The sequence below is a fragment of the Protopterus annectens genome, chromosome 10.part0 (assembly GCF_019279795.1).
Source record: "Protopterus annectens isolate FY-2018-M chromosome 10.part0, PAN1.0, whole genome shotgun sequence".
Taxonomy (NCBI): domain Eukaryota; kingdom Metazoa; phylum Chordata; order Ceratodontiformes; family Protopteridae; genus Protopterus; species Protopterus annectens.
The window spans coordinates 1,163,675,934-1,163,701,236 of NC_056744.1; the positions used below are offsets into that span (position 1 = coordinate 1,163,675,934).

At 40.2% G+C, this 25,303-nt stretch overlaps 1 protein-coding gene across 1 annotated transcript in view; it reads left to right on the forward strand.

Annotated features, from left to right (window-relative positions):
- The window catches only part of RAD54L (RAD54 like), a 652,988-nt gene that overhangs the window by 352,673 nt on the left and 275,012 nt on the right, over window positions 1–25,303 (forward strand). Inside the window, exon 13 of the mRNA XM_044085902.1 lies at window positions 9,570–9,680. Coding sequence (XP_043941837.1) covers window positions 9,570–9,680 — 111 coding nt within the window. The remainder of the gene's footprint in view (window positions 1–9,569; window positions 9,681–25,303) is intronic.

Genomic DNA, 25,303 nt, shown 5'->3' on the forward strand with positions numbered 1-25,303 from the left:
ATTTGTGTTATAGAACTGCTGATTTTACTAAGTTTCCTAGGTCAGAAAGAATAGGTACTTATGCATGCAGAAATTGTATGGCGTGCAGACATATACACACTGGGGGACCTTTTACACATCCCAGTCTAGGTTTTATGATTGACCCCAATATCTATGCTGACTGTAGGACCTGTAATGTTATTTATTTTAGCTATTGTGTTAAATGTTTTTCTTTATATGTAGGTAAAACAAATCGTTACCTTAAGGGCAGGATACTAGAACACTTTAGGGACATCAGGAATATGAAAGAAAACAGTGCACTAGCTATGCATAACATGAAGGAAGGCATGGACCACACATTTAAGTTTTTAGTACTTCAGACTGTAGCTGCTAAGAAGAGAGGGGGAGACTTTAAAAATACTACTGAACTAGTTGAACAAGAATGGATTTTGTGATTGCATGCTGACAAGCCTCCAGGCTTGAACAGCATGGTTTCACTTAAACCCTTTCTCAAGGCAAAGCTACTGAACCATTGATTTTATTGTTTTTAAGAGTTGCTATACAGTGTTCCTTTAAGTAAGCTGTGTTTTAATTAAATGATGTCATAATTAGTTTGATTGTTCTAGTATTTAAATGTGATGCTGTTTGTTTGATTGTAGCCTGAAGAAGCGGTGTATCCATGAAAGTGCTTACTCCATTAAATGCTCTTGTTTTTAGCCTTGTTACAACCAGTGTTATTGTTTTTTCTTAGTACATTTAGCTTTTTCACTGGTTGTTTTATCAGTTTGGGAGCTTTATTTAATAATACATCTCTAGAAATCCCAGGCCAATAAAAGTTCTGCATAATACGTATCTTTATACGTTTTATGCCCATATGACCTGGAAAGGGAATATCATGGGCTATGGCTAAAAATGCCAGACGGTAGGCTCTGGGCACTACCAACTGCTGTATTCTCTCACCCTCTAGTGTCTAGCCCTCCCGCAGGCGTCCACTCTCTATACAGTAAACTTTGTCCCAGTATACAGATTCCCACTTCCCTTTAGAATCAGGTGCCTCAGTAGCTCCCTCCCCCAGGCCTTGTAATGTAGGGTCTGAGAGCTGAGCCTGTCTCAACTCTTTCTTTGTAACCCTTCTCAGTTCCCCTTCCACAAGATGTCTGGTATCCTCTGACAGTGATGCCTCACTGTCAGCCTGGGTACTACTACTACTAACCTCTGCCTTTGCAGTCACTCTGTCCAAGGGGACATCAGTACCCATAAGCAGCTGTGGCTCACTTTCAGTCTCACCGCTACATGATAGCTCCCTCCCTGAAGTAACCACCTCACCAGTCCTGGCTGCAAGTGTGCAGTCTGTCTGGGTCTCCCCCAGTCTACCAGACCCACATGCTTGCCTCCAAGCCTGACTGCATGTAACTGCATGCACACACAGTACTGCATTATCAAAATCATTCCCTATCAGGATATATGCAGGGATATCCAGAAACACACCTACTTGCTGGCTTCCTTTTCCACCCTCCCAGTCAAGGTGAACCCTAGCCAAATGTATTTGGAATGGGGTCCTTCCTAAAGCTCTGACTGAAGTAGACTGCCCAAGCAAGTAGTGCTTCTCTGTGCCATTACACAATGGTTAGGTCAGTGGCTGTGTCCCTCTTAGCAGTGGCCTCTTTCCCATCCACTAAGATAGGGTATAACCTCTTGTGGTAGTTTTGTACCCTTGTTGTCTAGAGACAACTTACTGCTGGTATTTTCTCATTCCCACTTACTGGCTCTCTCAGCTTTTCTTCACCACCTGGCCTCCGTGGACATCTATATGCTACATGGCCCCACTGGTTGCATTTAAAACATTTAACCCTTGGTCCTGGATGTGTATCTAGACTAGTGGCTTCCCCTGCTACCGACAGAATCTGGGCTGCCCACCATGGTTTCCCTTAGACCCATGAGTAGCACTGGGTATCCCTTTCCTGTGCAGTGATGCCCTGCTTGCTAGGTATAGGTCTTCCTTCTTCCCCAACTCATCTGCAGTATTGCATTGACTATCAGCAAATAGATTTTCATGTCCTCAGGCAAAGTGCTAAGGGCTTGTTCCCTCACCAAAAGGTCTGCCAGTCCTTCAAAAGTGGTGACCTGACATTCACTCACCCACCTATGAAAATAAATGCTTAGATCAGCAACATATTCACACACACTTTCATCTGCCTTGCATCTATGCTCACAAAATTTTTCCTATACGCTTCAGGTGTTAAATTAAAACATTCTAAAATACAGTTCTCTACAATATCATTATTTAAGCAATCAGTATCAGACAATTTAGAAAGCAGCAGCCTCAGATGAGGTCACAGTAGATATGATAAAGATGCTGGGTGAAATAGGGGAGAAATGGCTCCTGAGGATACTAATAGCAGCGTGGAGAGAAAGGCTTATCCCAGATGACTGGAAAATAAGCATACTCACGCCAGTGTACAAGAACAAAGGGGACATCCACAACTGTGGGCAGTACAGAGGCATCAAACTCCTATCACATTGCATGACACTTCTGGAGAGGGTGATTGATAAATGGATACGCAGAGTAATAGAATGTAAGATGGGAGATGAGCAGTTTGGATTCAGATCAGGATGCAGCATAATTAACCCGATGTTTGCACTGAGACAGATACATGAGAAGAAGCTAGAGATGAGGAGAGAGTCCAACTGGGCATTCCTAGACTTGAAGAAAGCATATGACAAGGTCCCAAGAAAGCTGATCTGGGCAGTACTGCGGTGGTTTGAAGTCCCAGAAAAATTGGTAGAATTAGTGCAGGCTATGTACAAGGACCCAATGACTCAAATACGAGCAGTGTTCGGCCTCATAGAAGGGCTCCCAGTGGGTGTGGGTGTACATCAGGGTTCGGCTCTGAGCCCACTACTGTTCATACTGGTGATGGACTACATTAGCAAACAGGTTGGAAGGGATGGATCAACAAAGCTGCTATATGCAGATGATGTGGCAGTACTGGCAGACTCTGAGCTAGAAGTTCAGCAAAGGATAGGAGAATGGAATGCAAATCTGAAGGCACATAGGATGAAACTAAGCACGTATATATGATAAGACGGTGGTAATGGCAGCAGACTGGAGAAATCAGAAGAAGCTGTGAATATAGATAGAAGGGAAGATAGTAGAACAGGTAAACAGCTTCAAGTATCTGGGAGCGGCAGTTGAGGAGAAGGGTAGTCTGAATTAAGAGATCAAAGCTTGATTTAGAGGGGCTGCAGCCAACTGGCATAGAGTATCAGGTGTAGTCTATGACAGAAGAATGCCAAAAAAGCTGAAAAGTAAGGTGTGCAAGACAGTGGTGTGACCAGTGCTACTGTATGGTACAGAAACCTGGGCAGTAACAGCAGAACAGTTGAAGAGGCTAGAGGTGATGGAAATTAAGTGCCTGAGAAAGGTGATAAGATGCACACTGTGGGGCAGACGAAGAAATGAGGACATAAGAGCAGAAGTCAAAGTAGCTCCAATTGCAGAAAAGATCAGACAGAACAAATTACGGTGGTTTGGGCACAACTGTAGAAAAGCAGAAGACAATCTGGTGAGGAAGATTTGGGACAGACAGGAAGGAGGTAAGAGGAAGTGAGGACATCCAGCAAAGAGGTGGATGGATTGTGTGAAAGAAGTTCTGCAACAGTCAGGCATGAGTATTGAAGAAGGCACTGAATCGAGAGAGTTGGTGACAGTTAACACAATACCTGGACCCCATGTAGAAAAATGGGAAACAAGGGGCTGATGATATCAGACAATTTAGAAATAGCAGTTACAGCTTTACCATGGAATAAGGGGGTCAAGTACCGTACCCAGAGCCCATGGTCAATATTAAACTGTTTACATACCCTCTCAAACATATGAATCAAACTATCAAAATTATCCCCCTCTGTAAATTGTGGAAGAAATTTACTGACCTTTGTTCCTTCTTGGGTTCAGTTACTCCCTTCCCCATTACCTCCATGACTCTGGTGAAGAGTCAGAATCTCCTTTTCATGTTGCCTCTGCCTCTAGACGTCACAGTTTATCATTTTCCTCAAACTCTAGATGTTTGTCTCTCTGCTGCTTCTATTTCCAAACACTTGACCTCCAGCTCAAGTTTCTTTAACTCCAGATGGATTTTTAAGTCCTCTGTGGAAAGGTTGAGCTGTCCATTTTCTGAGAGTTGTACATTTCCAAGGCCAGCCTGATTGTCCTCCTGATCACTGGTCTGTGATGCATATGTGTCCAAAGCTACAGTCATTTTTGCCTTAGTCAGATTGGCATGCACCAGTCCTTTAGCCTGTCAGATCTCAGTAAACTGGCTCTTTGTCAGCTTGCCATACTCCTCTGCTGACATGCTTGCCTGCTCTCCCTGACTAACTAAGCTAACAAAAGGACTAAAACAACTGTGATGTGAAACTCTGAATGTTCACTGCATGGCTGATTGAGAGCAGAGCACAAACACTTTCAGTGACCACTGTACACAGGCAACAGGAATTCAATATCCACACCACTACAAGCCAGTTAATATGTGATGTGGCTATCTCACCATTGTCAGCCAATTAATATGTGATGTGGATATCCCACCACTGCCACCAATTAATATGTGATGCCCCTGCACTGGCCCAGTAATCAAGGAGCCTCAGTCCTCACCACTGGCAACAGTAAGGGATGTACACACTAGAAGGATGACAAGTACCCGCACAGTAAAGTACAATTTCCCTTAAGAGCACACAGAGATCACAGTCAGTCTGGAGCTGGCTTCTCCCTCTTTCACCAGATCTCCAGTAAGACTCCCTGCTGGCACAGCTATAGAGTTGAGTCCTTAGCCAGGGTTCCAAGCCAAGTCCTCCAACACTCTCTCTGTCCAACCATGCTTCATGTCCCTATCACACACACACACACACACACACACACACACACACACACACACACACACACACACACACACTTGGAGATTTGTTTTATACACACACACACCTGGGAAAGGCTGGCAAATGTTTACTAGCTATGCTCCCTTCTGCCCAGACAATAAGGTAGTTATCGCTGCCACCAGAACCTCTTAGTTACTTTTAAGGCCCTTAACAAAGGATGTCCCATCCTACTCTGTAATGTTACTGTTAATCCAAATGGTAGTCTGACCAAGACTTGCAAGGCTATTTAGTAGTGGCCTGTACAGTGTCACCAAGTAAATATCCAAGTACTCTGAGAGCTTAACTGTGTCTCACAAATATCAGCCACAAAGATAGGTTTAAATATATTTAATAATAAAAGAACAAGACAATACTCAGTAAGTCAGCACAGTTACTTCAGAGTTCAAAATCACAGGAAATATTTTAAAGAAACATTGCAGGACAGTCTCAAATAAATACAGAAAACATCTAAACTAATATTTACTATGTTCCTATCTATATCTAGATGAGATACTATGCCCTAAATCTTACTTACAGTAAGGCAAGTGCAGATGGTGATGGTGAGTGGCTGTTATTGCTAGCTCCAAGACAAAATACAAAAATGCACACTCTCTCTGAGAGAGTTCTCAAATTAATATCGAACATTACTGCTGGGCCAGCTTGGATGACATCACTCTTTGTCACCTGACTTCAGTTCCTAGACTAAACAGAAACTAACAACATTTAACATCTCTGTGTGAGAAATACATATCTCTCAGATCTTTGCAGCTGCTAGGAAGTCATAATGCAATAAAATGCTTTTACATTTGAAACCTAATAATTATTTCTCTTTCAAGACAATACAAAAGCTTCTAGCTGTAGACATTGTGTCTGCTACTGAGAGATAACATATTTTGTTTATGGCCCAGCTATAAAATAACTTAACCTCAACTATTCTTAAGTTTTGCAGGTAAATCTTCATTGTTCCAGCAAGGTACACTGTGGATACATCTTTGAAGTTCAGTACTGTACAAACCCTGTTTTAACATACACTTCTGTACCAGTAGTTTAATATACACATAATGTATAGTTCTAATACATTTGGTAACACAAGCAATTGCATCATCCTGATATTCACAAATTATATACAACTATTTACACAATTCCAGATTGCTGGACTGCCAGTGACTTCTTTTGTTACATTTCTGTATTAATCATATTAATATTCTCAAATGACATATCATTATTTACAAAATTCCAGCTAGCTGAGCTGGTAGTATTTCCCTTCTGTCATAAAGTGCACAAAACATTAGAAAAGAGGGACATGAGTATTTAACGACCGTAAAAGAAGACTTTTTTAATATGAGATGAAAAGTGTGTGTGTGTGTGTGTGTGTGTGTGTGTGTGTGTGTGTGTGTGTGTGTGTGTGTGTGTGTAAAATGTGCACGTATAATTGTATACATGTGTTTATGTATATATATATATATATATATATATATATATATATATATATATATATATACAGACACACGCACACATATATATGCATGTGTTTCTGTGTACACGCACACATATATATGCATGTGTTTCTGTGTAGTAAGGCGGTGGAAAGGAGAGTGCCTCAGCAAACTTCCAGTGCCATAACTGAAAGAGAAGGCTTTTGAAGCACATGCCCTGGTCAGAGTCTACAAGCACAGTAATAAAATAGTATATGCTTCAAGTAGGACTTAAACTCAGGCCTTCTGAATCAGTGTTCTCATTACTGTACCATTAAATTACTGAAACAACTGAGAAATAAGTAAGTTTTGAAGCTTCATCTCTCTCTCTGTCACTCACTCTCTCTGTCTGTCTCCATCCCTCCCCCTCCCCCTTTCATATAAATGAGGCTTACTCACAAGCAAACCAATGTGAACAGAGGACGTGTTGCTACATAGTTTTTATTTATTTATATTTTTACCAAGAAACTGGGCTAGTCTGCAGCCCCATTTTCACCCATGACCAAGGCAGTAAAGAAGTTAAATATTTTGGTGTCGCCAGCTGAACTACTAGCCATAGCATGCTAGCATGTGGTGGGTATGATCACATAAATACACTGACGGGACTGAACCATGTTAAAAGAAGTACATTTAGCATGCATCACACTGTTCAGCACAATGCAAAAACACTTGAGATGATTTTTATTGGGATGCATCTGATAGCCACAGGAGCATTTGTCACTGGCTTTCTTATGGGGCTTCATTTATTCTTAAAGAAATAAACACCCTGTACTTAATTCCATCACATGTATAAAGACAAATAATGTCTAGAAAGATCTGACAGCACTGAAATCTTAACTAGAACAGATATTGTTCCTGCAGCAAGAAAGAACTAAAGAAGGCATTCAGTTTACTCTCCTTTATATCTGAGCTGCCCTGTAATGGACAGTGTCAAAGACTACAACTGAGTGTGACAGGATACCCAACTGCTGTAAAGATCTAGTTGAAAAAGGGCAACCTTTGGTAGCCTACTCCAGTAATGTATATGAATCCTTTGACATTGATTCTTGTAATGTATTTCATTTGCCTCTTGATAACTAATCTGATGATGTCAATTTTCATTTGTTCCTCAACTCTTGGTTTTGGATCTGATCCTTGGATCTGACTCAGCCCCTTCTACTAGCTCTTGGATCACTGAAAGCTCTTAAGCTCTTCCCTTTCCCATAATGCCCTAGTCCGTAACATACCTCAAATCTTGTTTACCTCCTTGGAGTACAGACATGGTCCCTGTTTCATCTCTTGAGTTAGTAAACTTTTTTTGTGAGATTACAGTCATTTAAATAATTTTCTTTATCTTATACCTTATTTCCTTAAATATAGTTTATATATATATTTCTTACATTTCCTAATTTTTCTAGTGTATCCTCCCTTCTCCCTTTGAAGTTCTTTTGTATTCCTCTTTAAGTTACCATTGTTAGTAGTTCTTTATGTAGTTTCAGGTTCTCCTATCTGTATAGATTTCTATTATAGTTATAGTTATTTAGATGAAAAAAAATATCTTTACACTATCGCTTCTTGGCCCTTTGGCTATTCTTCTCTTCCTTTCTTTCTAAGGTGGTGTCAGAATCTAATATGAATGAAAATTCACTGCGAAACCATGCAAAGAAGAGCCAGACTCAAAAATTAGCGCTTTTGTTCGATTTATTACACTACCAACTTCATCAGAAAATTAATCTCTTATCAAAGGACCACCCTTTTTATACTAAAATGTATAAAGCGCTAATTTTTGAGTCCGGCTCTTTGTGTGGCTTTGCAGTGAATTTTCATTTGTTACCTTAGTTTGAATCTAATATGAATCAAACTATCAACTTGCCAATCTTCCATCCATATTTTTCAAATAAAGGAGAATATATGTTACACCTATTGGACATTCACAGATAAGTACATTTTACTTACATAGAACAAAAGTTTTAGAGAAGCAGAACAACTGTGTTTGTATCTTTTTCCAATTCAAAAATTGGGCAAAACAGTCTCTAAAGTAGCATTAGTTAAATGGTTGACTGATTGTATTACCTTTCTTTATAATATATTGGACATCTCCTTACCTAAACTACAAAGAGCACATTCCATGAGATCTCCGGCTGATTCTTCAGATTTTTTTGTCCAGAGCTTCTCTAGATGATATGTGTGCAGCCACTAATTGGGCCAATCCTCATACTTTTATTATTCATTAGAAATTAGATCTGGTCTCTAGAGGCAGAGCAGCTTTTGGTTCAGCGGTTCTCAGGAGTAGCATTCCTTCCTTCCTTCCTTAGAGACCACCCATGGTTTACGTAGCTGGGGATTTGCTCCCAAGAGTTGAGAAATGAATGAAAATTGATAACATCAGATAAAGAAGAAGATATGTACTCACCAAAACCTTCCATCTATGTCGTCCATTTTCATTCTTCCTCAACTACCCTCCCACCAACCCCCTCTTAGTTATTCTTTTGGAAGAATCGAAGATGCTGAAGGAACCTTGTTCCTTTCTTTGAGTCTCAGTTTTTGTTTTTTTCAATATTATTCATTTGCAATGCTCTATGGATATAAAGGGCAGCAAAAAGATCTGAGGTATGTTAGGGACTAGGGCATTATTAGGAATGGGAGGAGCTTGAGAGCTTTCAGTGATCCATAAGCTAGTATAAGCGGCCGAGTCAGATTCTAACCCAATAGTTGAGGAAGAATAGAAATGGACAACAAAGGTGGGACATTGTGGTGAATACTGAACATCTTTTTCTAGCCCATAAACTGTAAATGTACAAAGATGCAGAGATATGTATAGAACATAATTTAAAGCTTATTTTAGTACATGCAGTAATGCTATCCATTTTTTTAGGGATGTGTTTTCTTATGTTTAAGGATGTTGTGTTGACTGGGGGCGTCACATTTATCTTTGCTGCATTCAGTTATAGTTTACATTTTGTTCTAGGACTTCTCCGCCTCTTCTTTGTAATTTTTTATATAACAGGTGTTATCCTATCGGAAAAAAATTGTATTTAATATGACCACTCCTGGCATGAAAAACATTATTTATGGTGTGAACAGTGAAGTATATTGAAATTACTCTTACTAATAACAGTATCCATATCATCAGAAATTAAGGTAGTAGTTGAACAATATTTTTTATCTTACACTTAAGTTATGATTTGCATGTTTGAAAGTAAATTTGCACTTTTTCCTTGACAGACCCGAGTCTTATTTATGAAAAGTGTGTGGAAGGTGAGGAAGGATTTGAGGGTGCCATTGACCTTTTTCCAGAAGGATACAGCACAAAATCTGTGGAGCCACAACTGTCTGGTAAGCTGTGTTAATCATCTGTACATACTAGTAATAACAAGTCATATTTTAGTTTAGCTGCCATTTAGTTTTCCTTTGTTCCCCTATATGCCTGTGCTAACACATTGCTGACCTAGTGGTGCTTTTGAAGTTTCTTTGTGTACTCCAGTGCCTGGTCTTGGGCAGTCACGTTTTATCTAGGTCACCAAAGACCTCAAACCAGGTACCCTAGACTCATTTTCACCCCTCCATCTCAAAGAAGAAGAGGTCACGTTCCCTTTATCACTTAGTAGGAAATCATGTCTATCTAGATAGGCTGGCATGAGTAAAGTTTAGAGATGGAGACAGACATCAATGACTGACCTTACTTTTTTTTTTTTCAGTTGCTCCAAGAGAAGATATCTTTATGGAACAAATCTATTTTCTGTGGGAGTTTTATTTATTAGAAGATGTAGACTTTACTAATTCTAAGAAAATATATAGTAATTAATAAAGACTAAAAAGTTTTACCTCTGGACAGTACTTAGATTGGTGAATAGACTTCAGGACCTTTCAGCAGCTAATAGTAAACCTGATGACTCACATTTCCCTGCTCCTATGAACACAAATAGGATTTATTTAAAAAACGCGACAATTAATACTTCAATTGTTTTTGTATGACCTTCGCTGTAGTAGAAAAAAACTGGTGCTTGTTGCTCTGTTGCCACTAGGCAGAGAATCTAAAAAGGGGGTGTTTACATCTATATTCCTAGGAGTGAGGACATATTGCTAAGGAGGAGTTCGGAGGATATTCTGTACTCCCTACAAGACCACAGATACAAAAGAAGAGCTTATTAAATGGCCCCTTTGTTGACACGCTATGCAGACACATAACCAGATGTGTCTGGGACAAAGTGGATGCCCACAAGAATTTAGTAACCGCAGCATTTAACCATGTCTTTCCTGGCTGTTTACCTCAGCATTCCTTGTTGATATTAAATTATTAAATCAGGGATCTTAAATGCCCCCTTAAGTAGATGAAAAAAACACCAGAATTATAGAATCATAGTGGTCTTTGAAAGTAAAAGCTAAGAGTTTTTTTTCTTATTATAAAAAGACTTCATCAGAATAATACAAGAACCAAATACCTAGTTTAAATAAGGAGAGATCAGAAATCACATGCAACCAATCATGAAAATCACAGTTCTGAAGCTGTCTGAGAGCTATGTTGGCATGCCTTTGCATCTAAGTGGATACACTGAATGGCAACACACTGAGAAGATTCTTACAGAGGCAAGAAAAAAAATGAAAGACCATGGCATAAGTGAACATATATGTTGAGGACCATCCTGGAATGGGTACTATGGTAGTGTTTATTTTCTCCCTCAATTAAAATTCTGCATCTTTTTCCAGAAGTTCTTGTACTTAAAGATGAATGTACACCTGTGTGTCGACATCCAGTGATATCATGCATCAATTACATAAGCACACTTATCCCTCATACCCACCAGTTCTTCTTTGCTGCTTGCATAGATTGGATCTCAGTCCTTCCTTTCTCCAATAAAGTCTCTTCAGTTTCCATGCCCTTTGCATTTTTTTTCAGTGTTGAAAATTTCTCAAATTCTGAGAAGTAGCCGACGACGTTTGTTCGCAGGACTGCTGGGAGGGTCTGTGTCACTGCCATGTGAATGTACTGGAGTTTTTGTTTGGGAGACTGTGCTGTTGCCTGTTCTTACTTTGTTGTTCACAGCTGCCTGGAACTCTCCAGGGATAGAATCATCTTCATTTAGCAGAAATCAATCCTGTTCTGGTCCTCCATCTGCACAGGACTTAAGTCATGGGAGGGGAGTACCCCTGGCACCCTAGATCGTTCATCCCAAGAGGTCAGTGTCACCTGTCTATCATCTGATTGTCTTTATCCTGAGCTGCCCAACTTTGGGTCATTCTTTTGTTGTGGACTGTGGTGTTAGAGATAAAAGCTTGATGCCCTGGTGCTTCCCACTGACCACAGTGTGAGCTGATTGGCCTTTGGAGAGAAAGAGTCAGATGTGAATCCTGTACCTAGATCGGCAGCACAGTCATAAGAGATTGGTAGTCATTTGATTCTTGGGAGCTGAAGTTATAGGTGAGAGATTTTACCCCAGGGGCTTCATTGTATTATAAGTACCACCCTGATGCAAACATTTTCCTCTTCATGGTCTGCTTTTGACACTCATGCATATGTGTTTGTGGGTATTTACATGCCTAATGCTCTGCATTTGACTGTCAGTTGCTCATTGTTGTGTAGGCACAGAAGCAATATTAGTGCTGGATCCTTTGGAGGGCTTGCGACTCCCTCCTTTGAAAGCTCCCAAGAGGTTTGTGCTGAGAGGACTTTATTTCTGAAACCTATAAAATGTCCATGTCTCAGGGTTCCTCCCACTTTTCATAGGGTGATGTCCTAGTTGGTAGGCCTTGCAAAGATTTAGATTTGCAGACTCTTACCCAGAACAACTCCTAGGACTGTTTGCTAGGCTGCAAGCACATCCCTTCCTGGTAACCTTTCTGGATTCTGTGTGTGAGGCCTGGAAGAGCCTTCACTCAGCAGAAGCAGCCCTGGTGGGGGTATTACTAGCCTCCTACCTCTTAGTGATTTTGAGTGATGTTTTATCCAGTCCAACCCTAGGCTGATTTCCAAGTGCCCATGGCGGTCTTTCATTAAGCTACTTTCCCTTCCCTCTCACTGGAGGGGCAAGGTAACCCAAAAGGTTAATAACTTTGTCAGGAAAGTATATTTATCTGCCATGCTATGACCAAGGGCCATGAAATATGCACAGTATCAATCCAGTCTGTTGTCCCTACTGTTGGAGTACTTGTAAATTAAGTAAGGCACTTCCTCAGTCTTAGAGCAAGAAGGATGATGATCTTCGTGTTTTACTGTTGCAGTCATCACATGTGGGTTATCCTTGCTGTGGTAGCCCTCGGCCGGCCCGAATACCAGAGTCAATGTTTTTCTGCGTCAGCTGCTGTCCACCTGTAGACTGACGTCAGGTCGTCAGTGCTGTAAAGCAAGGCAGCTGACGCCATTACATCAGTTTTTCTTCCCCTAACCTTTCAGGAGCCCCAGGAAATATGGCAAAGCGGTCCTGGTGGTTAACAACCATCCCAAGAAGCTTATGTCTCCCTAATGAAAGAGGATATAAGGGGGAAGGAGAGAGGGAACCCAAGACTGCAACAGTGAATACACTCGAACATCTACATTCATGGTAAGTGTACACAACTGTACTATGTTCTTCATGTTTCACTGTTGCAGTCATCACCTGTGGGAGGATTCCCAAAGTTGAAGACAGGGGTGGCAGGATTAGTTAGAGACCTAGGCATGGGTAAGGAGGCCCTACAGCACTGCAGAGGCAAACCCTGCCCTAGCCTTAGAGAAAAGAGGAAGGTGGTAATGCTTTGTAAAGGTATGGACCGAGGCCCAGCTTCCAAGATGTCCTTGTTGGGAACTCCTCTGAGAAATGCTGTGGAAGTGCTGGCTGCCCTCTTGTATTAGAGACACATGGGATATATGCAAATGACGCTTATGAACTTCAGGTGTTTCAGCTATATGGTGATTTCTGAATGCCCATGGCTTTTTTCTTTTTAAGTAATTTAATGGTCAATTTCAAGCCAATAAAGCCAAACCCCACTAGCTGTTGGCATGCATGTTTCGGCCTTGTTATAACTTCATCGGCACAGCACAAGTGGATCGTTTGACTAAGCATTAGAAACACAAGGCTGTTATACCCAGCTGATGTCTATTACCATTAGGGTGACTGCAAAATATCCCAAGTAACAAACCAAAACAATGAGTGAGAAGATCCCACAGAAAAAACATATATACATTGTCAATTAAATATATTCTCCATTCTGACTTGCATGTCACCCAGTCTTGCACATATGCATACAAACATTCAGCCATCTAGAACTCTTCTTTACAAAGACTACACTTAAGAATCTTACACTCACACATGCAGCTTTTTGCCAAAACAGAAATCAGTTAAATTAATCCAATTCTCCCTTTGTCAAAAGTCTCTTTGCAATAAAGTATTTTTATTTTATTTATCCTTTGTTGCGCGTGGAAGATTTTTATCTGCACATTCCACTTGCACTGTTTGCTCATGAAGGTCCTAAGATTTAATTTTGGCTTCTTTCATTTCCATTTAGCTGCTCTGTTATTTGGCTTGTCTATAGCACACAAGATGTTTACAAAATACCAGGCCCCATTACTTGCCAACCTGAAGACACATTAGTATCAGCCCCCTTTTTTCCATTTTTTTATATGGGCTCAGAATGTCACATCAGTAGTGACCATCACTTCAAGATAATGTTCACACCACCTGGCGGCTAAGCCTGCCATGGTTGTTTTCATATCACTCACCTGCAAGCAGTTTAGAGTCTCCTTGTGTCAGTCATTTTTATATCTAAATGATAGCCCTGTCATTTTTATATCTAAATGATAGCCCTGTCATCGACCAGTCAGTTAAAACACTGAGGATCTGTGTTGTTCTTTTCTTACATTTAGGACAGGATGTTCTGTTTAACGTAAAGCTGTGTTCTGATATCTGGAATGTAAAGTGAGACTGCTGTTGGTACTACTACTTTCTAAGATTTTTTCAACGTTTGGACAAAGTCACTATCTTTGCCTTCTTGGATTTTTGGTTCGTTAGACACTAGATGCTTGCTGTCAAGTCAGGAATACCTAAAGTAAAAAAAAATGTTTGTGACAAGAAAATGGTATCTTCTGATTTCCCCTCTGCATATTTATCTCAGAAAGGCACAGACACCAGATTGGTTGTTTATTAGCCTGTGTTGCATGATGCTGGTTTCCTTACAGGCTGGCCACAGCTTTCTGCTTTGGGTTACTTCATCATAACAGCATTCAAGAAAATGCTCATTGCAGTGAGTTTTTGAATATGACTTTTGTAATTTTTTAATATACATTTGAAAATGAAATATGATTTTATACCTAAAATAAACAAACTTCTGTCAAGATATTTACTCCCCTGCCCCCTTCCTACCTACATATACAGAAAAAAGTGAGAATCAAAGTGAAGATTTGAAGAAGTATTTTGAAGATGTGGATATTCTGTTGCTTTTCAAACATGTTTTGCAGTGGATAAATGAAGGACATTTCATTTAGTCTGAGTGAAAATAAAACTGTGTACTGATGCAGATTGTAACCCAAGCCTCATATTTAAAGGCTAAATTGCTGATCTTGCTAGCCAATTCCATGCGCGTGCGCGCACACACACACACACACACACACACACACACACACACACACACACACACACACACACCTTACAGGTTAAAGAGAGTGATGCTTATGCATATGATTTACTTTAATTATGTCAAATACACACTGCATAAAAACATGCATTCATTGTAATCATTAAACATCCATTTACCAATATCACACATCATTGAATTGCATTTTATTGAACAAGCACAGACATTATTCAAACCACACACAACAAAAACAACTTCAGAAAGTAACCCAAGTATAATTTGTTTGCAAACACACACCAAACAAGTCCAACACTACAGATTCAAACATTACCACTCACACACACCCATGCATACACACAGCATGCAAACCTTGCAGATACACACACAAACACTTCAACCCCCCCCCCACATCCCTGTAAATCATATATACTAACGCCATGGTTACACAACCACAGCCAAAGGGAATATACCAAAATTGTGCTCTAGTCACCAAAATTGTAGTTTACTATATCACAATTCAACAAACAATGGTTTTAACAGGTTGGGACAACCTCACAACCAGTCAATGAAATGAGCTAGTGACAGAATTAGTGTGTGTGTGTGTGTGTGTGTGTGTGTGTGTGTGTGTGTGTGTGTGTGTGTGTGTGTGTTGCGCATGCTCGCGTGTGCATGTATATGTAAAATATGTGTCTATCATATAATATATATTGCTATCCAAGGAAAGGAGCACGTTTTTATGAGTTGAGTGAAATTGTTCCATTTTCAGCACCTTCTCCCTTATAGCTTAAAGGGAATGATGCTTGTGACCAGATATAATACATAATGATATTAAGAGTTTGAAATAGTTTAAAAATGTGAATCAGAAATTCTAGCAGTAACTCAGAGCTCTTTCTGTAGACCTGGACAAGTAGATTTTGTGGCTGGTAAAGATTGTAAGCAGTTGGTTTTAGAATTTTCTATCCCTTATGATATTCCAAGGTGTATGATGTTTTGTAAAGAGACTGATTTTTTGTAGTCTGTGACAGTAAGAAATTTCAGTTTGCTAATGTTCTTGATTAATGCTGTTACTCTGCTAATTTGTCAAGTTGTTTCCCATGTAGATACAGTCAGTGCAGAGTCAGACAGTTGCAAAATATTTTAGCTGTTGAATATTGCACCTACTACGTCCCTACATTTTTATATCTGTTTACCATGCTGCTTACGTTTATTGCAAGTCATCTGTTACTATGCTTACTTCTATTGCAAGACTTCTGTTACTAGTGTTATTGTTTGGAGCATGCTTGGTTAAAAGTTGAGCCTTATCAAGAAATTATTTTGTATATAAGGAACCTTCCAGATGTCACATCAATGATTATCCTTAATGTGTACTTAATTGGATTCAGCCTTTCCATCAGTCACATCTCAGCAAAATTTCACAAAATTCCTGCATTCAGGCTATATGTGCATATGCTTTGATGCATGCCATGACATCATTCATTGGATGAATAAGCGCACACACACACACACACACAGACACACACACAGACACACACACACACGTATTTTAGCAAACTCTTTCTTGCCATTCATATGGTTTGGAAATTAAACTTAATGTTGCATGTGAATGTTTTTGTGTTTGATGTTTTAGAAACTGAAAAGTTAAACTTCTTTCCAAGACTTGCATCACTTTTGCCTTTACTGCCTCAGGGAGGAATACAATTTGAATCACAGTCATAGTTGTCAGCATTTTAAACCCTGTCTTTCATCAAAATCAGAGAGAGAAATTCCTTGCTTTCCTTGAGACTCAGAATATGGCAGCCATCAATACCTCCCTGCTCAGAGACTGGCAGGTGGTTCACTACAAAGCTTCAAGCACAGACTCTTGTTTCTCCACAAAGACAGCTGTATTTCAGCCATCTGTAGGCAAGTCTGCTGTTAACTTTTGTTTCTTTAGTCCAAAGGAGAAAGAAACATTCTGTCGCAGTATAAACCTCTTTTGACATTTCTTTGCTTCCACAGGGTATTTGGATAGTGTCATTGAACAGGCTGGATTCAACCAAATCCAGTAATACCTCCGGTACTCTCTGTACTCTGGCTCAAATCTCTGGAACTCTATTCTCTTTGAAATCAGACAAATGCAGAAACTACCTCATTTCAAATCTCAACTTAAGCAATACCTAAACAGTAACTGGCTGTTCATTAACTTTGCCTGGATAGCCAAACCCACACCCTTAACACACTTTCCTTTACCGATTCTTTCATCTTTTCATCTCTTCCCTAACAGTCACACCACCTTCTTCCTACTCAACTATATATCTCCACACATCTTCCTGGCTGTCCTCATTTTCTTATGTACTCATCCATTGTGTTATCTTCTGATGGATGAATGTATGGGGTCTATATTAGAACACCGAAGTTTCAAAACTTCGAGTGTTCTAATATCGACCCGTTTTCAGTGAAAGCTGAAAATATCGAAGAAACAGAAAACCAAATTTTTTCCTAGGAAAAGAATTCAGTTGTCCGTTTCTGTTGCTTCGGTATTTTCAGCGCTGTGGTGGAAAGTTACGGGTTGGGTTCAGGTAAGTGTGTGATTGTGTGGATGTGAGGGTTAGGACGGATTAGGTGAGTTAGGGTTAGGGCACGGGTCAGGTAAGTGTGCGATTGTGTGGAAGTGAGGGTTAGGGCGGGGTAGGTGAGTTAGGGTTAGGGCGCAGGTGAGGTGACTGTGCGATAGTGACGGACCCTAGGGTTAGGGTCTGGGTTAAGGTAAGTGGATAGTTAGTGGTGTATGTATAGTTTAATGTAGGGTTAGGTGTAAGAGTTTAGGTGTATGTGTGTGGATTGCTGTTTGTTTGGTGTGCTTGTGTTGTGTGTATGTGTTTTGGAACAGCAAATTTTTTCCCTAGGAAAAAATTCGCTGTTTTGTATGTTCGATGTTTTCAACTTTCGTTGAATAGGGCTGGATATTAGAACACTCGAAGTTTTGAAACTTCGGTGTTCTAATATAGACCCAATGTATGTATCCCCCCCTCCCCATCCTGCAAATTTGAAATACATCACTCCTGCGTTGCTGTATGTACATATTTCACTTGTGCTTACACTGTACAACTGTAAAGTACAGTACTAAGTAAAAGCTGTATTACCGTTGTCTCTGTTTATATTGTCCACGCCATGTTTAGTGAGGTAAAACGTCAGTAGGAGATTCCCTTATCCGGTATAGCTCCCTAACGTAAATGTTGAATAGTTACTGACCTTAGGGTTAGGGTGCAGGTTAAGGTAAGTGCATGTATAGTAATACATTCATATTTATTTTGTTTGGGCAGGAAGTACATAGCAGGCAGTGGAGTTGGCCAACTATGGCAATTCGATATTTTGAATTTCGCGCTTTAGGACGTTCGGTGTTCTTGCGTTTCGCTGTGTATGTTTTGGCCTTTCGGGATTCGCGTAAGTGAGGTTTCGGCATTCTAATATAGACCCTTTTGAACCTGCCTCTCAGGCTGATTTTGGGTTCATTACTTGGAAGACTGATTTACTCATTGGTCTGACATCTGCAAGATGAGAGTCTGAGCTGCAAGCTGTCATGTTGCGTCAACCCCATCTGATTTTTTTCACAAGGACATGGTTGTGTTATTCACTAATGTATCATTCATGCTTAAAGTTGTTTCTGAATTTACCTTGAATCAAGTGATCAGTCTCCCAGTGCTCTATCCTGATGCAAAAAACAAGGAGAAAAGATTATACGTACCATGGATGCACATAGGGAGCTGAGGTACTACCTTGATAGAATAGAGCCCATAAAAAATGCTGAACAACAGTCACCAGATCTCCCTCCAACTCCTCCTGAAAACCACTGCAAATGCTCAGCACAAAGGCCTCCCTATCATGGTAAGGTTTCATCATGTTAATATGGTACAATTTGTGCCCCTGCCTACTGCCTAGCAGTTCCACTATGTAGTTAACATCATTTACCTTTCTTATCATTTTGTAGGGTCCCTCCCAAGCTGTTTGCAGCTTGTTGTGTCTGACAGGAATGAGAACCATTACCTGCTGCCCCACAGCATACTCTCTAGCACGAGCATTCCTGTCATACCACACCTTTTTCTGTTGTTGGGCTTCTGCCAGTTTCTCCTGGCCCAAGCCAAAAGTTCCCTGAGCCTTGTCCTGAGGTTTAGAACATATGCACAACTGACTCCTTGTGAGATTCACACTCACTTTCCCACTCATCTCAAATTAAATCTAAAAGTCCCCTCACCCTATACCCACACAGCAACTCAAAGGGTGAAAAACATGTGGATTCCTGGGGAACCTCTGTTTAAGCAAACAGCAGATGGGGCAAATATTTCTTCCACTCCCTCTTAAACTGGTCTGCAAATGCCTGTAGCATGGACTTGATTGTAGAGTTTAACTTCTCAACAAGACCATTAGTATGGGGATGGTAGGGGGTGGTCTTCATGTGCTTCACACCACAGGACTTTCACAGAGAAGCCAGCAGGTCTGACATGAAATTGGCACCTCTGTCAGTCAGTATTTCTTTTGGGAAACTTACCCTGCTGAAAATCTCTAACAAAGCATTTGCCACCTTTTCTGCCTCAATGGAGGACAGAGCCACTGCTTCAGTGTATCTTGTAGCATAGTCTACTACCACTAGGATATACGTTTTCCCTGCAGAACTTGGGTAAAGGCCCCACAATATCCATAGCTACCCTCTGAAATGGCCCCTCAATCACAGGCAAAAGCATCAAAGGAGCTCTCACCTTGTCTCCTGCCTGGCCTATCTTTTGGCACTGCTCACAGGTCCTGCAGTACCCTGTTACATATCTGGAAATTCCAGGCCAATAAAAGTTCTGCATAATATGTCTCTTTGTACGTTTTATGTCCATATGACCTGCAAAGGGAATATCATGGGCTATGGCTAGAAGCGCCAGACGGTAGGCTCTAGGCACTACCAACTGCTGTACTCTCTCACCTTCTAGCCCTCCCTCAGGGGGTCCACTCTATACAGTAACCCTTTGTCCCAGTATACAGATTCCCCCTTCCAGTGAGAATCAGATGCCTCACTAGCTACCTGCCTCAGGCCTTGCAATGTAGGGTCTGACTGCTGAACATGTCTCACCTCTCTTTGTAACACTTCCCAGCTCCCTTTCCACAGGAAGTTTGGCATCCTTTGACAGTGGTGCCACACTGTCAGCCTGGGTACTATTACTCACCTCTACTTTTGCAGTCCCTCCGTCCAAGGGAACATCAGTACCCACAAGCAGCTGTGGCTCACCTCCAATCTCACTGCTACAGAGTAGCTCCCTCCCTGAAGCAAGCACCTCACCAGTCCTGGCTGCAAGTATGTAGTCTGTATGGGTCTACCCCAGGCTACCAGCCCCACATGCTTGTCTCCTAGCCTGACTGCGTGTAACTGCATAAACACATGGTACTGCCTCATCCAAATCCTTCCCTATCAGGACATCTGCAGGATGGTAGTTCGGTACACTTGTTGTCTCAAGACAACCTACTATTGGCATTTTGTCTTTCCCACTTATTGGCTCTCTCACCTTTTGTTCCCCACCTTGCCTCCGTGGACATCTGCATGCCACATGGCCCCACTGGTTGCATTCAAAACATTTAACCCTAAGTCCTGGACATGTACCTGGACTAGTGGCTTCCCTTGCTACTGGCAGGTTTTGTTAGGGCAGTCTGTGCTGCCCACCATGGGTTACTTTAGACCCATGAGCAGTACTGGGGGTTCCCTTTCCTTTGCAGGGCTGCCCTGCTTGCTAGATATAGGTATACTATCTTCCCCAACTCATTTAAAGTAGCACTTTGTCCATCAGCTAACCAGATCCTCATGTCCTCAGCCAAAGTGCCAAGGGCTTGTTCCCTCACCAAAAGGTCTGCCAGCCCTTCAAAAGTGGTGACCTGACATCCACTCACCCACCTATGAAAGTAAGTGCTCAGTTCAGCAACATATTCACACACACTTTCATCTGCCTTGCATCTATGCTCAAAAAACGTTTTCCTATAAGTTTCACGTGTTAACTTAAAACATTCTAACAAGCAATGCTTAACAACAGCGTAATTAAAACGGTCAATGTCAGATATTTTAGACAACACAGTTACAGCTTTACCATGGAGTAAGGGGGTCAAGAACCATACCTAAAGCCTTTGGTCAACATCATACTGTTTACATACCCTCTCCAACATATGAATGAAACTATCACAATTATCCACCTCTTTAAACTGCAGAAGAAATTTACTGACCTTTTGTGCTTCTGGAGTCCAGTTACTCCCTTCCCCAGTACCTCCATGACTCTGGCAAAGTCAGCATCTCCCTCTCATGCTGCCTCTGACGCTCCTTTTCCTCAGCTTCCAGGCATAATAGCAGTTTCTCATTCTCCTCAGCCTGCAGACATCTCAGTCTCTCAGCTGCTTCTATTTCCAAACGCCTGGCCTCCAGCTCAAGTCTCTTTAGCTCCAGATGGATTTTTAAATCCTCTGCAGAAAGGTTGAGCTGTCCATTCTCTGAGGGTGGTACATCTTCACTGCCAGTCTGATCGTCTTCCTGGTTGCTGTTTTCTGATGCAGCCGTGACCAAAGCTTCCATCATGTGTGTCTTAGGTTTCCATGCACCAGTCCCCTAGCCTGGCACATTTCTGCCAGCTGGCTCCTTGTCAGCTTTCTGTACTCCTCTGCTGACATGCTGCCTGCTCTCCCTGACTAACTAAGCTAACAAAAGGAATAAAACAATTGTGATCTGAACTCTGTGTATTCACTGCGTGGCTGATTTAAAGTAGAAAAACACCTTCAGTGAACACTGTACACAAGCTACAGGAATTCACTCTACCCAACCCACTGCAAGCCAATTAGTATATGCCAACCATTTAATATGTGGTGTGGATATCCTACCACTGCCAAACAATTAATATGTGATGCCCGTCCATTGGCCCATCAATCAAGGAGCCTCAATCCTCACCACTAACACCAGTGAGGGGCTTCCATATAGGGAAAGGATAATAAATACGCACACAGTAAAGTACAATTTCCCCTTAAGAGCACACAGAGATCAAAGTCAGTCTGGTGCTGGTTTCTCCCTTTCTCTCCAGGTCCCCAATAAGACTCCCCACTGGCACAGCTATAGGGTCCAGATCTCAGCCTAATGGGCAATCTAAAACCTCCAGCACCCTCTCTGTCCAACCAGTGTTTTGTGTCCCTGCCCAAGAAGCTGACACATAAACACATTGAGATAAGAGTGTATACAACCACAGGCACACTCCTCGGGTAGGCTTGGACAGGTTCTCCAGCTGTGCCCCTTTTCTGCCCAGTCTAAAAGGTAGTACCAGCTGCCACCACCCACTAATATTTATCAGCTACTCAAAGGCCCTTAAAAGGGTGTCCAATTATTACTTTGCAATATTATTATCCAAATGGTAAGTGTGATCTAACAATCAAGACTTATTTGGAGTGACTTGGTACAGCTTCACTATATAAATGCAAAGTACTTTTAGAGCTTACGTTATTTCTACACAAAACGGCCACAGTTGAAAGGTTTAAAAATATTTAATAAATAATAAAAGCACAAGAAAATACTTCTTACTACACAGTGCTAGTCAGTAATTCAGAGATCACAGAGAAATGCCGTAGAAATGTTCTAACATCAACACAGAAAAACACTGTCTAATCTTTCTAATTCCTAGCTATTTCTAAGAGAAGACATAGTTCTAAAATCCTACTTACATCTAGACACAGGCAGTGCTGAGTTGGATGTTCTCAAGACAAAATGCTCTGAGCTCTCTCTTTAAATTGATAACACAGAACTGCTTCACATGACATCATTCTTCACACTTCTCTGGTGTTTTCAGGCTAACAGAAACTACATTTACATTCTTTACATGTGGTAAGAAACCAGAGCAATAAAGGACATGTATACATGCAAATTCTAGCCAAACAAACTCTAGTCTTAAAACTATAGGCAGGATGCCTTCCTCTAGACATATTGGCTCCGAAATTTTACATCAAAGACGGTCATAAAATGCTTGACTTAACTTTCTTACAGCAGATTGCACTGTTACATTTTTACAGTTTAATAGCCAATGCAGTCTTTTCAAATTTAAGAGAACAAGCCTGTGGCTTACATTAATATTTACAAATGACAGAATTATCTACAAAATTCTATCTGGTTAGGCTAGCAGCCTTCACCTATCTTCACAGAGATGGTCTCTTATTCTCTCTCTCCAACACATTGTAGTTGGACCTCCTTTTGTTCTTTGAGATTCCCCCTGTTCTGCAATACTTTAACTTTTGTCAGTCTCTCTAAATAATTCTTGTTACTTCTTAACCATATCACATATTCTTTTATTTCTACCCTATTTTTAAACTGTACTTTTGTTTTGTCTCACTCTCTGGCTATATTTTCGAATAAATGTATGTCTTCCCTAATAATTAATAATTTCCAGTACCGATTCTTAAATTCCTCTCTGTTTAACATGTAGGTGGAGGAGCGCCAGAGTGTCAGTTTTACTGCATTACCCTGCATTATTTATTTAAGTTTTTATTGGTGCATGATCTGAAATAGCTTTTAGGTACGTATCAAAACTTTCAGTAAATGTACATGTTCCTGTGAAATATTTCTGTCTGTCCTAGCCAAGGTTTTGTACCTTGGGAAATAATATGTGAATTCTCTCTGAGCTTTTGCTACTGAATTCGCGCCTTCCATACAAAATATTTTCATACATTTTTTTTCAAAAATATGCTCTTTTTATTATATTTTCTATTCTAGGCTCAGCAGATGCATCCTCATTGTAAATTCCAGTCCCCACTTACAAGTAATTTTCCCTGCTGAAAGCTGATTATTTCTCCCAGAATTTTCTTAAGGTCCAGTTTAGCAGTTTTAGATGGCATACAAATACATGCCAACACAATCCTCCTGCCTTGCCAGTAGCCCGTTACTACTACAAATCTGCTATTGTTATCTTTTTTCACTCTTCTATCACTATTGGAACTCCTCTAGCAGTTAATATAAGTAGCCCTCTTTTCTTTTGTAAAAGATATTCCACTGAATAACCATCCTGAAATTATTATCAATTTCACATGCTCAGTTCTTTCCTAATGTGTTTCCTGTATAGCTATTTGCACTCTGCATTTCTTAATATAATTCACTACTCTTTCTTTTTGTATATACCAGTGAGAGCATTCACATTTAAAGATAATATGGAAAGAGTCGCTATTATGATCAGAAGTTAGTTATTCCCAATTGTTATGTACAATAGCTTTTTTTTTAATATCTAGTTTTAGCTTTTGTGTTGCATGCATACACAAATGTTTGGCAGGTTGATTTTTTTATATGGTTGTTTCTTGTCATATCCATTTAAACCTATGTCACATGCTACAAGACTTTTTTTATATATCTAGTTTCAGCTTTTGTGTTGCATGCATACACAAATGTTTGGCAGGTTGATTTTTTATATGGTTGTTTCTTGTCATACCCATTTGAACCTATGTCACATGCTACAAGACATTTTGTTTTAATGAAAACCCTCAAACAAAAACCACACATACACACCCCCAGAACACCTGAAAACCCTATTAACGTAATACAAACACACAAAACTGAATACATCATCAAATAATGAAGTTTAACCTTTCTAATAGGAACAATTTTTCCAGACTGACAGGTATGCTCACAGGCTTTAATTGACTTATAATGAAGGTTATCCTTACCAAGATGCATGGTACAACCTGTGCTTCTACTTACACTAAGTGTTGTCTGCTTTTGTCATACCTTTATTCCTCTCCAGATGTAGAAGACTACTTGAATACTTTCAGAAAACATTATCTTTTAGCCATTGAAATAAAAAAGCATTCTGTTTTTATTGCCCTCTTATCAGACTGTATCCATAGAAACATGAGAAAAAGATAAACAGCTGCCTTTAACTGCAAGCTTTTCATGTTGCACTGTGAACATTTATTTGCTAAAGGAAAACTTTTAATTACATGCAATATTCTTTTATTTAATTGGTTCCACTTAAAACTTATTAGATCAAGCCAAGTGCCTTAAGCCAATCATTCCCCCATTCAAAAGTAAGAAAAAGTATATCAGTTTTACTTAAATCATGCACTCTATACTTCTCCAAACCGCCCTTCACCTCAGCAATTTAAGATTACAACCTATTATCTTAAATATGCTTTGTTTAGGTTCTTTTTGTATTAAGTGCCTACATTTCTTAAAACTCAACAAAAATAAAGAAAGAAAAAGGAAAAAAGGGCACCTGTTTACTTTAGTATCCCTGTTACATACAAAATTAACTCAAAATGCTTTACTATAGAACATGCAGAGTGTATGTCATGTTTTATAAAAAGTACTGTGAAGAACAAAAATTGTTTTACTTGATTATATCTTTCCTTACTGTTCCCTGCTCCTTAATGTTCTTCTAAACATTATTGACATGAAG